The sequence below is a fragment of the Miniopterus schreibersii genome (genome assembly GCF_964146895.1).
Source record: "Miniopterus schreibersii genome assembly, chromosome: 19".
Lineage (NCBI taxonomy): Eukaryota > Metazoa > Chordata > Mammalia > Chiroptera > Miniopteridae > Miniopterus > Miniopterus schreibersii.
Window position 1 is genome coordinate 9,616,098 of NC_138119.1, and position 14,418 is coordinate 9,630,515.

General features: G+C 46.0%; 1 protein-coding gene and 1 pseudogene across 2 annotated transcripts in view; one reads left to right on the forward strand and one right to left on the reverse strand.

Moving 5' to 3' along the window:
• The window catches only part of NOTCH2 (notch receptor 2), a 126,136-nt gene that overhangs the window by 68,234 nt on the left and 43,484 nt on the right, over positions 1–14,418 (forward strand). Inside the window, exons 6-7 of the mRNA XM_081120352.1 lie at positions 12,375–12,608; positions 13,913–14,068. Coding sequence (XP_080976478.1) covers positions 12,375–12,608; positions 13,913–14,068 — 390 coding nt within the window. The remainder of the gene's footprint in view (positions 1–12,374; positions 12,609–13,912; positions 14,069–14,418) is intronic.
• On the reverse strand, positions 4,957–5,314 carry LOC308549298 (ubiquitin-conjugating enzyme E2 D3 pseudogene; annotated as a pseudogene). Its single transcript has one exon. The product of its transcript is annotated as a ubiquitin-conjugating enzyme E2 D3 pseudogene (transcript).

Sequence of the window (14,418 nt, forward strand, 5' to 3'; positions counted from 1 at the left end):
CTTCATATTTCAGCAGTGAGAACGGTTTCCAGTTCTGTGTCTACCACACCCTGTGTCTCTATTTATGCCGTTCCTTTTCTCTAGTTTTCCCTTCTCCACTCCTCTCCCTGTCGTCCTCACCGTTTTTTACCTGCCTGGCTCAGAGGAAGTGGTTGCCTCCTTCAGGAAGCCTTCCGTGATCTCTTTCACTTCTCTCCGGGCTGAACTAAGTGTTCTCCTCTGGGCTTCTTCACGGTCCCATACCGTCCTGTGATAACCTCCCCATGTCAGCATTTGCATTATTATGTGCTTGAGGTGTGGGAAGCACCGAGTTATGGTGGTAGAATTATTCTATAGATGACACCAGTTACTAGAGCTCTTTTCAGACCTTTGTTCTCAGTAGCAGGTAGCTGACCTGTTTACCATCTGGCCCAACGCAGAACCTTGTTACCTGACGTGGCTGTCTAGGTTAGCATTAGTTCGTGCCTTCAAAAACTAGCCCCCTTCTAGACAAGCTATAAGGCCCAGGCAGAAGAAACAAATGGAATTGGGGTTAGACAAATGATTTGCTTTTTTACTGGCATCTTGTTATAGAGATAGGTCCCTTTACAAAACGCAAGTACACCCGAGGATTCGACGAAGCCCGAGCACACGTGTTTTTACTGTTACTCTATTTGGCCCCAAGCCATCAGCCATCTTACGAGAGAAGATCTGCCCTGGCAGATAGCCACTTAAGAAAACAAAAGTCATGAAAGGCCCCCAAATTAACTAAGGCATTGCAGATTAATGTTTTGTCTACGTGGATTGCTATTTGAATTTTCTCTTTAAAGGTTCATTTCCTTCAGCATTAAAGTCGCCTCTAAACTCCACTCACAAATTCCTCTCTGGCAGCCTTTGGCTTTGGGTTCAGTCCTAGGGCAGACGTGATTTATTTTCCTGTGCTTGTTATTAACCCAGAAATGTAATTTCAGCTTGGGCTTGGAACGGTGCTCGGGGACACTAAGCAGAAGTGTACAGTGGAAGTTAGGTGGCCGTGAGTCAAGTAAAACCGGCCGCATTTTTCTCTCAGCTCTCCTCTCTAACACGACAAGCCTGAAATGTGGGCTAAGACTCCCTTGGCTGCCGCTTGCTCCAATTTCAGGAAAATTTTTTGGCATGAATCAGCTCGGAACATACCGCCAGAGGAGCTGCGTGAGCCCCTTACGGCAGGAAGTGGCGTCTTTGCACACTGGCATTTGGATTTCGAACCGAACGTTCCCACTCCAGGCTGGCCTCTGGTTGGCTTCCCTCACAACCACTTTTCTGCTCTTCTTGGTTGCGAGTGGGAGCTATTTAATTATATCTGGGACTGTGGAAGTTCCCTTTCGCGTCCTGGATGGGGACTGGGAAAACACATCTCCCATTTCAGCTTCTCTGCTGGCAACTCGCTTGCGAGGTCTTGATAATAAGCCTGTTTGGGGGAATTCTGCTTCTGCACCCCAATTTCAATTGGCTATCAGTTGGGAAGACTGCCAGGGTGCTAACCCCCGAGCTGACTCGTGGTTGTATTGGTGGCAACAGGGGTGAGTGGCTAGTATACCCCCCCCCCCACACACACACACACACTAAATGCAAGAGGTGGGACTGATGGATCTTTTCTGCCCTTGTCCATGACTCAGTGTCTGGCTCTGGCTACATTCCAGGCAAGATCCAGTTTCACTTCCAGGCTTTTAAAGCCCCCCCAGAATGGTTGTAAGGTAGCTTCATTAACAGAGACTTACTGAGTAGTTGTTGTATTCGGATGCCATAAGAGACGTGAAGACGTAGACCGATCTCTGTCTTTAAAGGAAGATCAAACTGACTAGAAAGAAAGAAGTTACATGACCCCGGTAGGAGGTAGAAAGTATGAGTAGACGCGAGTTTGAAAGGGACGGATGGGAATTGGGGACCCTCCAAGTACTCCATTGGGTGAGGGGGAAGCTGAGAAGGGTTAACGTCTGCTTTGAATCTGAGTGATGGGAGACTGTGGGGACTGTCAGAGAAATGGGCTAGAGATGATGGTGAGGTTGAGGTGAGGTTTCCAAGTGAGAAACATTCAGCAGTAAGACCCAGGAGGTCAGAACAGAAGCAGGGACCCAGATTCTGAGTCTTGATTTGGGTTGCCTTGGGCACGTGTCAAGCCCGTAAGGGAAAGTGCATGGCGTGAGAGGAACAGAGCTTCAGGACCTGAGCTGTGAGAGAAATGTCTACACTAAAGGACACGGGCGAGGAAAGGGATCCGGAGAAGGAAGGTGAGCAGAGGGCATGTGTGGGAGTGTGGAAGAAGGCCCCCATTATGGCGTCGCCGAGTCGGGTGCATTTTAAGACTGTGCCCTTGACTCACCTCTGCACGCCTCTGTCGTGGCACCCGTGGTGGTTCTCTGCTCTCCCCGGTTCATGCACTTGCTTTGCCTCGTGGACTCTCAGCCTCCGGAGGCCTGGGAGCTGGTCTTACTGACGGCAACATCCCCGGGTCCAGTTTCAACACATGATGGCTGTTGAACGAACGACAACCGGGAGACTCAAATAAGAATGATCATTGCACAGAGTTCATCAGAATTTTTGAAGTCATTGGAAACCTTCGAAAATGTAGTTTCAATGTGAAGGAGAGAAAGAGACCAGATTGTGAGGAGTTAAAAAGAAAAGTGGGTGTTGAGGCCGGAGGAAGGGGAGGAGTGGGCAGAGTCACGTACTCAGTGTTTCGTACACCTGGAAAGGGGAGAGGGCGACACAGGGCCGGGGCTACGGGAACAGAAACTTCGTTCATGTGACCGACCAGAGAACCTTGGCTAGACTAAGGGTTGAGACAGCTGGAAGGAGGTTGGCTAGTGAACTGGGTCCTTTAGGAGGGGCTCACTCTGACGGGGTGTAGTGAGGGATAAATTAGGTGAAATGGTCGTTGGGCATGGGCAAGGAGAGAGATGGGACGCTACAGGCAGAGAGTGTACCACGTCGGAGGTCTTGGAAGTGGAACGATGAATGTCATATAATGAGACCCAGAATGTGAGTATGTTTGTGCTGTGGAGTAGACGTGGAGGTCTGTTGAGCTGAGAAAATGAACTCTTGGCTCAGATGACGTTATTGGTCCCCAACCCAGATATTGATTTCATGGGAGATGGGAGAGGAAAGAGTGGAAAGAACATGAACCATGTGCTTAAGACATTTAAGGAGGTGGAAATGGTCCATGAGGACAATAGGTAGGCGTGAGGTGATTTTAAATTATAGTATTTAGCATTCTGCTTACTTTTAAAGGTATGCATGTTTAGAAAAATTTGGATTTGAGTCCATTTCTCTATTTTTTTAGTGTCAAAACGAAGCTGTATGCTAATTGCCTTTTCTGTAAGATGAAGAAAATTGTCTCTTCACTCTTCAGGTTTTGTTTATGTGATCCGGCATTTTAAAATTCATATTATAGTATTATTAGTATTGAATTTTAAAATCTTATACATATATTTTTAAAATTATTCTTGATATTTATACTGTTTTATAATCCACTTTATAATGTTTTAGACTTAGTTCTATGTGTAATTTGCTTTGTGTTAACTACCAGTACATTCATATCATAACCTTTTCATTCCTAGAGTTATTTATTTTTATTTTATTTTTTTCAGTTAAATGAGTACATCTTTATTTTTCCCCCCAGAAAAGTTAAATGTTGGCATATCTTCAGAGTTCTTGGATTTTTGGAAAATACCTTTTGGTTTAGTTGCCTTCACATACAAATGGCATCTTGCCTAGATGTTGAATTCTTGGGTCACACATTAATCTTATCAAGTTTCTAGACGTCCCTTTACTTCTTCTCATGAGTATTATAGGGAAGTGAGTATTATAGTGTCAGACAAGCCAAGGGCTCTCCGTCTCTCCTCTCTCTCAAATCAAATCTGTAACCTATCTTGGTTATAGGCATTTTTGAGCCCTTTGGAGAAGCAGACTCGTGTATTCTCACCTCGGAAAGTACCGTCTTTTTCATTTGTTCTGCGTTTTCAGGACACCTGTTACCTTTACATCAGATCTTCATTCTTCCACGGTCGAAATCTCCTCTGTCACTATTTTGATTGGCTGTGTTTCCCTTTGCATTTCATGAGAATTTCTTAAGCTTTTCCTTCATAACACTGATTTATTTTTCTTCAATATTAGTTCTGTCCTTTTTAGCTTCCAATTCTGATTTTTACTTTAACTGCATTTTATTTTATATTATTATAATATTTACTCATTGTATCTAGGTCCTCTCTGTTTCTGCAGTTCGTTTTTCCTCCCAGGGAAGGGAGCCCAGCAGCGCCATGGAGAGGGAAGGAGCCAGAGCGTGGGCCTCCTAGCAGGGGGACTGAGGCCTGGCACCGTTTTCTTCTGCGCCAGGGCTCAGCTTTCGGAACGTCCGGCGTTGGCACAGCATCCATCGCTCGCCATACACAGTCTGAGCCTGGGTGCTCTTTGGTGCTGCTGCATCCAGAATTTGCCCCAGATGCACCAGACTTTCTTGTTGCTGTAGAGACCACGGGAGCCCGGGAACTCCCAGAGTTTTAAATTGCTTTTGACTGGAAGGGTGAGATGGAATTCAGTCCATTCTCCCCACAGCAGTGGCGTGGGCTTTTTGAGCACAAATGGGTCCTGTGGTTTCTTGGCTCAGAGCACTTTGGCGGGTCCTGCTTGTCTCTGGATGGAGTCCCAAGGCTCTGCGTAGAACTCCCTCTGCAGCCCTGTCTCCCCGATGCACGCCTTGTAATTGAACCACACTGATTTTTTTTCCATTGCCTCAAATGAGCCACGTTCTCTCTTCTGTTCAAACCTATGCACATACACTTCCTTAAGCCCGAAATACTCTCCACTCCATCACGCTCTCACACACATACACACTCTTACACCACCTGGTTAACATATGAAGTCTCTCCCCATCCCCTTGCTTCAGTAACTTAAAGTTTATTCGGCTGTAATGCAGCTTATTCTGACTTTAAGGTAGCATTAGATGGCATACTTCTGAGTCTGCTCCCAAGATACTCTGGTGTACTTATCTCTGATTTAAGATTTGTGCAATCTCTGGCTCTAGGAAGTCATCTGGGTTTGGATTACATAGCAGTAAACAAACGGATAAAAGAACTTTAGAAATAGTTAAAGCAGGAGACACCATGACCTTAGAGTATGGAGCCAAATACTGCCATTACTGTTAATGTTTGGATGATAAATTCTTGTTGTTAATGCAAACTTAGGTGATTTGAAGGGGCAGTCTATAGGAAAGTGAATTGTCAAAAAAGTAAATAAATACCCTGCCTTGATACGAGATGCCATTAGGTCCCATAATTATAGCTTCCCAGTGAAACATATTATCCTCAACTGGACCTGGAGAATGTAACCCTGTTCTGCCTTCCTGCTCTGTGCTCCCAAGGCTGCATGTACCTTCTGGAGCTGTTACCGCCCTCTTTATAATTGTTTGATTGTAAAACCTGCATTTGTCTATAAGTTGTGCTGGGTGGAAGCCACAACTGTTTTATTCACTACTGTTTATAATCCCAGTGTGTATAGGTCAGGCTTGGCACGTAGTATATACATACTTGTTGAATAAGTGAATGAATGAATGAATGAATGAATGAATGAATTGGGGTACTGCATTTTCCATTTGTTTCTGCCCCACCCTCACCTCTCCAAATTTAGGGCTGTCATTGGGGATTTACTGATGAAGTAAATAGTTACCACCCATTTCTTCTAGAAGGAACAGTCTAGTAAGGAACACAGTCTAGTAAGGAGCACAGACATAAATTAGATAATTATTTCCAAATTTTGAACTGTAATAAATGCGTTCAGGAAAAGGAAGAGAGCATACTAAGAGGCAGAAGTAACTGAGCTTGGGGTAGGCGTGTGCCTTTGAGAAGGTGGCATGTCAGATGTGGACAGCAAGTCAGAATTAGTTAGAGAAAGGTGAGGATAAGAGTTTCAGGCACAGGGAACAGCATGTGCAAAGACCTTGAGGGAGGAAAGGCTGTGATAATTTTGAGAAGTGGGGAAAAAAAGAAAAAGCCAGAATGGTAGAGCTAGTGGTGTCTGAAAAGGAGAGACTGGAGAGGTAGGCAGAAAACCTGGATAGGATTTAGAGCCTTATCCTAAGTATAATGGAAGTCATCAAAGGGTTTAACAGGCAAATGGCACAGTCCACTGTACATGTTGATATCATTCTGGTGACTCTAGAAAAATGTGTAGATCAGGGTGCAGGGAAAGCAGGCTTATGAGGAGTCCAGAAAAAGGTGACGTCGTCTAGGAATAGAGGCAATGTTCATGGTCACTGAGATTCTTGAATTTACCCGTACATGTATCCCTCACCCTACGCTATCCCTTTAGCACTGCATACCCCAGGCCTCGCAGACGCATTTGTGCTTGTGTATTTGTGCACAGACATTCTCTCATTAGGCACACCCTGTGGGCTCTAATATTTATACAGAATGCTCCGACCAGCCTCAGTCCCCAGCAGGCAGCAGGGTGGCCAACCTTGTCCTCTGGTCCTTCACTCCAGCAGCGGAATGGAAAGTCCGTGTTTAGAGGAGCAGGTTTGGTAGGACAGGGGTTCTCAGAACACTGTGCTATGAAATGGAAAGCTGAAATTCTAGCCCTCAGGAGCTTGGGTGACTGCCGGTTGGGAGGGCATATTGGAGACTGGATTCTCTTGATTTAACCACAGAAGAGGAGGTAGCAGGGTCAGGGCAAGGGCCAGCCAAGCTCTTTTTTTCTGTGTGCTCTGTGGTGATTGCCGTTGCAATGAGAGCTGACCCTTAGCATGGCCATTGATGTGATAAAAGTTTTTCCCACACACTTCACAGTTGAGAGATGACTAGGAAGGGAGAGGGCTTCTTCCCAAAGGGCTGAGGCTCAGTGATCATTTCTTTTCTTTTTCCCCCCTCCTCCTCTTACTTCTCAGTCACTCGTGACTCCACGTCAGATTGATGGTTTGTTTGTGGTATCCTGAGAGAGCCACAGCGGGCTGTTTGCATCCCGGCATATTGCCGCTCACCATGGTGCCTGTTTCGTGGTCTGCAGCCCACTGGGCTAGAACCTGATGCTGATGAGGCCCAGGTCATGGTTTCCATCTCAGCACAGTCCTCTTGGGTTCCTTGTTATATTTACGGCCACAGTGGTACCCATAACGTACTCTGATTTTCAGGCAATAGGCTGGGGGCAATAAGAGAAGATTGGCATGAAGATGACCCTCCTCCTGTAAAACCAGTACAGCAGACTTGCTTTTCTAATGGTGAATTAATAGCGTCATCATCCTGAGTAGCACTGCTGAGGCCTTTTGCTCTTCCCTGTGTTTTTCGGTCCTGCCTTGTCCCTCAACAGTCTGCTCAGAGCCCCCTTCCCCATGTTGCAGATCAGCTTGATCTGCCATCAGCACTTAACCATTTCCATTTTTAATTTTATCTATTTCTAATTCTCCTTCCAACTAGCTGTACAAACGTGGACGCGTCACTGTCCCTCTCTGGTCCTAGTTTCCTCATCTAAAAATGAGCACATCAGATTAGGTCTAAGGTCTGTTTCACCACCGATACCAAGTGTCTGGTACAGCGAGTGACATGTAAAGTGAGGTGAGTGGCAGACACGGTCCCTGCCCTCATGGATGTGAATTGGGAGATCTGCCTAAGTCACAGGAGAGGTCAGAGGGTGAGAAGTGACTAGCCATCTACATAAGATGGGGAAGAATAGTTGAGGTGGAGAGAACAGGATATGCAGAGGCTCTGAGGTAGGAAAGAAGTTAATGTTTAAGGAACTGACAGTAAGCCATCATGGCTGGAGTAAATTGTGTTCAGGTAAAGTATGTACTTGAGATATATTTATGAGGCAAAACCATCAGCCAGAAAATTATCAGTAGCTACCGAAGGCTGTAAGCATTTAAGGGGTCAGCAAAGGATTGGGTAGTGTGACATCTCATGCCAAGTTAGCCCAGACTCCTGGTGGCAACAGAGAAGGTACTTTCTAAAAACAGGTGGTTTCTTTTTCTTTTACACACAGAAAGTGGGAAGGGCCTCGGTCCCAGCGTTAATGGCCGTAGCCTGCGATATCTGGCAGGTGAAATTACCAAGAGGGGGTCATTGATGCCCTCAGAACCTTGCCCACCTGAGCTTCAGACAGCCTATTTTGGAGCTCACCAGCAAAGTGTGTGTGTTGAGACAGATGCCGATGCGTGCTGAGACTTGTCTGGACTGAAGATTTAGTAGCGTGGTCAGGCACGGAGACGACACAGCTCTCCCTTTTCACCAGAGGCTTTTATGTGTTAGGTAGCTCATAACTTCATGCTCCCTCCTTCTCTCCCTGTTAACAAGAAGCCGTTGGCTTTTAGCGCCTCCTATATTCTACCGGCAGACTAATCTTCAAAGGCAATTTTGGTCCTGTCTTTCCCCCACCCATGAACCTACGATAACTCCCTTTGCTGGTTGCATCAAATTCAGAATTCATAGTCGAATTCAAAGCTTCAAACGAGCTCCAGACTTCCTCCTTGTATTATTTTACTTTTATTTTTAGTCCTACCTGAGGATATGCCCATTGATTTAAGAGGGAGAGGGAGGGAGAGAGCGAGAACATCCATTGGTTGCCTTCTGCATGTGTCCTAACCCGGGCTGAACCCAGCACCTTTCAGTATACGAGACAATGCTCCTATCAACTGAGCCACCCTGGCCAGGACCAACCTTTCTTCTTTTAAACCCCAGCCAAAGAATATACTTTAGTTGTTTTGATATCTTCAAGACCTGACCTTACCACCCTCAGTGAGCACCTCCCTCCAGCCCAGGGTGTCGTGGGAAAAGCTGAGTGACCTAAATGCACCCAACCCCTCCAGATGATCACCAAGGAGTTTTCCTACGTCAATATGTAGTGACCTGCCTGTGTTCATTTCTAACGAACTCTTTAACTGTCTCATGCATCTATGCCCTCTCGGTGTGCTTTAGGACCTAGGATCAGGGACCTAGTCTGTAGATCTTGTTGATCAAATCCAGGGCCGGATACTTAACTGCTGCTGTAGAAAGCAGTAGATTTAGAGTCAGATTGATCTGGCTTTGAATGGCAGTGCTCTCACTTACTGGTTTATGACCATGGGAAGGTTATCTTACCTTTCTGAGCCATATTTGTTATTTTTAGGCTTCGGCATTGGTTTCCTCCTAGGCCGAGAGGGTAGTGACACGAAGGAAGCACAGTGTCTTAGTAGATTTCCCATTAGGAATTTTTGAACAAGCAACCTAGGGGCCCCCGGGTTACTATTTTCTACCTTCTGAATTTAAAAACTAGTTGATAGAATTGGAATTAGGAGGAGGAAAAAAATTCTGGCAGAAGTGAGCTTGGGAAGGAATGTTCTGGAGAAATGTGCCCGAAACCTAGAGAAAAACAATCCATTCTGCAGAAAATTCTTATAAGCCCGCGCACTCTTGGCTCCAGATTTGACTTTTCTGGTGAACAATATCTGACAGATGTACAGTCCTAAGATGTTCAGTGATGGTATTTAACCTTCAAAGTAAATCTCAAGACCTGACCTGACCTCATTAAAAAAATAATGAGCTATATACCCAGAAGTACATTTGGTTTTTGGATGGCAGTTTGCACTCCTAAGTTTCTCCGGTAATTGGATTGTGTGGGTCGTGACTAATCCTCACCGTCTTCCTCCTCTCCACTTCCCCAAGCCCCTGTGTGCCAGGGAAGCTGAGCCACGCAGAGTTGGTCTCCATAAGCTGAGATGCACATCTCAAGTCTTTGTTAGGCATTTTAGTGTCAGGTAGCTCTAGTTCAAGTCCCAGTTCTCCTTGGGTGCAGGAAACTGCTCACTAGGCCAGTTATTTTACCTCTCTGAACCTGATTCCTCAGCTAGAAATGACGGAATTTTTGTTGCGGCTCAAACACAATGCCTGCTTCCTAGTAGGCAGGCAGTGACTTTTGGTTTCCTTTCCCAAGAGTGCCACACTGGCATTCTGAGCACTGTTTATTTACCTAGTCTGTCTCATCACAATATTTAGTGTCTGGGTATTATAATGCATAAGGAATATGTGAGATATTTTTAAACACAGTGTCTTATACTCAGAATTATCACAGAGCCAGTCAAAAAGAGAAAAACAACATCCACATTGCTCACATTCAGCAAGTCATTTGATTTGAGGGCGGCTTAGATATTTAAGTTAGCGTAAGTGTAAGTGACAAGATTCTCAGTAACTTCCAGGTTGCAGCAACTCTTCACCTACTTCTCGGTCATGTTTTTATTTCTAAGTCCCGCCTGTATCCTAATTACACACCTGTCTGTATCTGAGGTAGCATGTCTGTCAGTGCAACAAGGGAGCAAAGCTTCTGTAACAAATGACATCATCTGCCCTGGGGGAAGTCATTGCCAATGCACGCAACTCAGGCACAAATGCAACTCACACGACTCATGCGCACACTCACACACTCACACACTCACTCTGTATTCGTTAGTACTGTGGGTTGCAGCGGACAGATCCTATTCTGAAATTAGGGAAACCATTGCAAGGGACATCTCCCAGAATAGCTATGCCCCTGAAAGGGTTGGAGCAGTTGGGCTTCAGGAACAACTAGAACCATGAACTTGATTCCTTTATCTCTGGTGGACTTCTCATTGTCTTCGTTGACTGGCCGCTTCATCCCTTTATTCTGCGTGGCAAAAGGTCCGTAGTCCAAAAGTTTGGAAAGAGACACAGTGATATGTAACTTGTATCAGATACTCATCCTGCACCAGTCAGTTATGCCCAGGAGGGCATGGTCATGTAAAGACACAGTGGCTCCTTCGAGAATTATATAGATGAAGTGGGACAAGGAGAGGAGCACAGAAGGGGGGTGCGGAGCACAGAGTTCCCGAGGTGCTCACACACCCATCCCGCCACCCCAGGCGGTGGGGTCTTAGCTGGGAATACAAAAAATTACTCCCGAACTGAGAGGCTGGTTGCAGCCAAGTAATGGGAGACAGATGTGCAATTAAATAACTGGAATAGAGTGGTGTTGGTTTTGTAATAACGGGTGTAACAGTGAGGGTGAAGAGTGGTGTAAGAATGGAAGTAGAGCATGGGTGGTCAGTTAGGTTCGATGGGACACGCCAGCTTCTGCTCGCAGTGAAGCCTGCACATTGCAGGCTTCTTGGAAACACTTGAGCCAGTTGAATTACTGTCAGGTACCCTGGGGACTAGGGATAGCCTTGGCATTTTCTGAGTAGAAGCGTCATGTGCTTTTTTATTCAGAGGCCTCTTCATCAGAATACCTTTCTGAATTATTCATTGAGTTCTTTTACAGAGCAAGAATTAGGGACAGCTTCAGATTTTTTAGTTTCAGCCACTTGTTTGTTGCGTTGTGTTTTAGAGAATTCAAATGGCCTGAACATTCGTTCCCTTTGATAGCTCTTGAAACTGGTATTAAAAGACCTCCAATAAGACCAATTCATCAACTTGTTCTGCACTTCAGCTGGCCTGGCACTGCTTGCTAATCACAAATTCCTTGCATGCATGTTGAAGACATACTCTTACTCCGTGTCATGGGTCCCGAGAGCCTTTGCCGTGGTCTCCCCTCCATTGCTCTTGTAGTGACCTGCAATCAATGGCCTCGTGTTTATCATCCCCAGTTTGCCCTTTTTCAGGCAGAGCATACTGGTCCCTTTTCCATCTTCTGTTGTATTGGGTCACCTTTCTGTGTCTTAGCCCACAAATCTACGTCCTTGAAGCGTGGGTGCCTCAGGCTGAGCACAGGGTGCTTCAGTGTCATCATCTTGGCTCTGGTTTTCTGGCCATATTTTACCGAGGCTTTTATCATCCTTGATCTTTGCTCTCTACCTTTGCTTACCCTCAGCTTCATCTTCGAAAATTAAGCTTCTTATTTTGAGATAATTGCAATTTCACATGTAGCGGAAGTATTAATACCCTTCACCAAGTCTCCCTCGGTGGTGACATATCCCACAATACTGCTGTGCAGTGTCATAAACAGGTTATCAACACTGATGGTCAAGATACAGAGGGACTGCCGAAATATTTTGACTTTCACGTTCCATCCCTCTCATTTTCCTTACTCGCCTCTTGCTTTTCTCCCCTCGCTCTATATAGTCATTGTCCCAGGGATTTAACTGAATCAAGAATCCTAAAAGACTTACCTTCTCTTTGACAGGTTGGCTAAATTCTCATGTTGTGAGGGTCCCTGGAGATAGCAACTCCCTTTTTTATTTTCTTTAAATCACTTGCCTAGAATAAATATCATTTGGATGGCTTAAGGTGGCCTTAAAATTCATGGGGGAACCTGATCTGCTGTGAACTCCGCTTGCCTTAATTTCAGGCAAGTCACATTCGGGTGAAGAATGTGTGGGGGCTGCTATGCTACTACTCCTTTGAGACCTAAGAGCCCTGATCAAAGGCACTTTCCCCCCAAAGGACAGTTCTGCACGGAGGATGTAGACGAGTGCCTGCTGCAGCCCAATGCCTGTCAGAATGGAGGCACCTGCACCAACCGCAACGGGGGCTACGGCTGCGTGTGTGTCAATGGCTGGAGCGGAGACGACTGCAGCGAGAACATCGACGACTGCGCCTTCGCCTCCTGCACACCGGGCTCCACCTGCATTGACCGGGTGGCTTCCTTCTCCTGCATGTGCCCAGAAGGAAAGACAGGTGAGGCTGGCGGAAGGGCAGAGCTGGGCACTAGGGAAGGGACCCCTGGGCATCCAGGGTTTCTGCCTCCTTTCATTCCGGCAGCTGTGTCCTTGTAATTACCACCGGTAGGCACATATCACTCAAGGTTGTTCTGGAAACGTAATCGCTAGCCAGGGTGCTAGGAAGTTAGTCTTTTCCCTCATCACTTCTGGCTGTCATCTCAAGTCTATGTACCACAGTTTTTCATCCTAAAAAACGAGTTAGTTGCTATTGCCTTGGGAGCATCTATGGACCTCCTTAAGATCTTAGGCTGAAAAGCACCTCAGAAATTAAGACAAAATTACTATTAAATGGATGTAAGCACTTCATATTAAGAAGTCACCCATTTACTCAGAAGGAGTAGGCAGGACGGAAGCATTTAAGTGCATTCCTGCTCTTAATGTCATAGAAATACTCCTCTAAGGGTGGATTTTTACTGACTTCAGAGTTAACATTGCTCTAGCCCCTCAGCGTAACAGCTTCTGGTTCTAGGCATAGAGAGCAATGAAGAGAAGAGTGTCGTGGAAGCAGGTAGCTTAGCTGAGAGAGCTTTGTGCCCAGCCACTCTGAAATGTTCTCATATCTATGCCTTTGCAAGGGCCCCACCTCCAGCTTTGTGGAAGACGCCTTAGCTACCTGTTCTTAACCTAATTGCAGAGTGGAAAATCCAGTTCCCATGTGAACTATGCAGAACATGGGGCCTGCTAATATCTTCAGAGTCCTGAGGGCACTCAAGCCAGGAATGTCGACACTATTAAAAGACTGCCCAAGCATAGGCTGATGATGTTCAGCTGGGGTTTTTTTTTTCTTCTGGGGCTAGTGAAATGCCGGTGCCGCCATGATCACCAGGTAGCATGATTTTGGGAAAGTAGGTTGCCAAATAAAATACAGGATGCATGCAGTATCCTGGACATAGAAGAAAATCATTTGTTTACCTGAAATCACTGTTGAACTGGGCACCCTCTAATTTTGCTTGCTCAGTCTGGCAGCACGGTAGGAAGGTTATCACCATTGTCCTGTCTCTGTCATCTAACCATCTCATCTATGGCCTGTAGGAAACTCTGTCCTTGAGGAGGGGCCTAGCCCAGGGTTAGGCTGAGGACACCAGGGTTGTCTGCACAAGCTCCTTACTTTGCAGCATGTTCCTGAGAAGGGGTCAGCCAAGGGGAAAGTGGCCTCAGTCTCCGTAGTGGATTTTGATGAGCCAATTTAAGGTTTTCCCTCCTCCGTGAAAGAGACAACTCTTCTCCAGTGGAGACATTTTCTCTTTGTTCTTGTGACAGGTCTCTTGTGTCATCTGGATGATGCATGCATCAGCAATCCGTGCCACAAGGGGGCGCTGTGTGACACCAACCCCCTGAATGGGCAGTATATTTGCACCTGCCCACAAGGCTACAAAGGGGCCGACTGCACAGAAGACGTGGATGAGTGCACCATGGGTGAGTTCACAGCTTTCCTCTCCTCGTGTGTCTGCCGAGCTCAGCGCATTTAAGCTGAAGCACATTTTACTCTAGGAGCATGTTTTCCCCAACCTCAGATCTCCTGTTACATGCCCACTGTTTACAACTGTCCTTTCAGCGAATCGTATATTCTATTCTGAGAACAGAAACATATGGGCGGTCTGTACTCATTCTTAATGTAAAGCCCAACCCTAGAGACAGTTTGGACAAAAGAGCAGCAGAGACGCATGAGTTGAGATTGCCCTAATTAATTTGTTCACAAGAAGATAGGAAATGGAGAAGCAGGCCATGAAGTGCCTGGCCCTAATGATTGTAACAATGAGACCCAC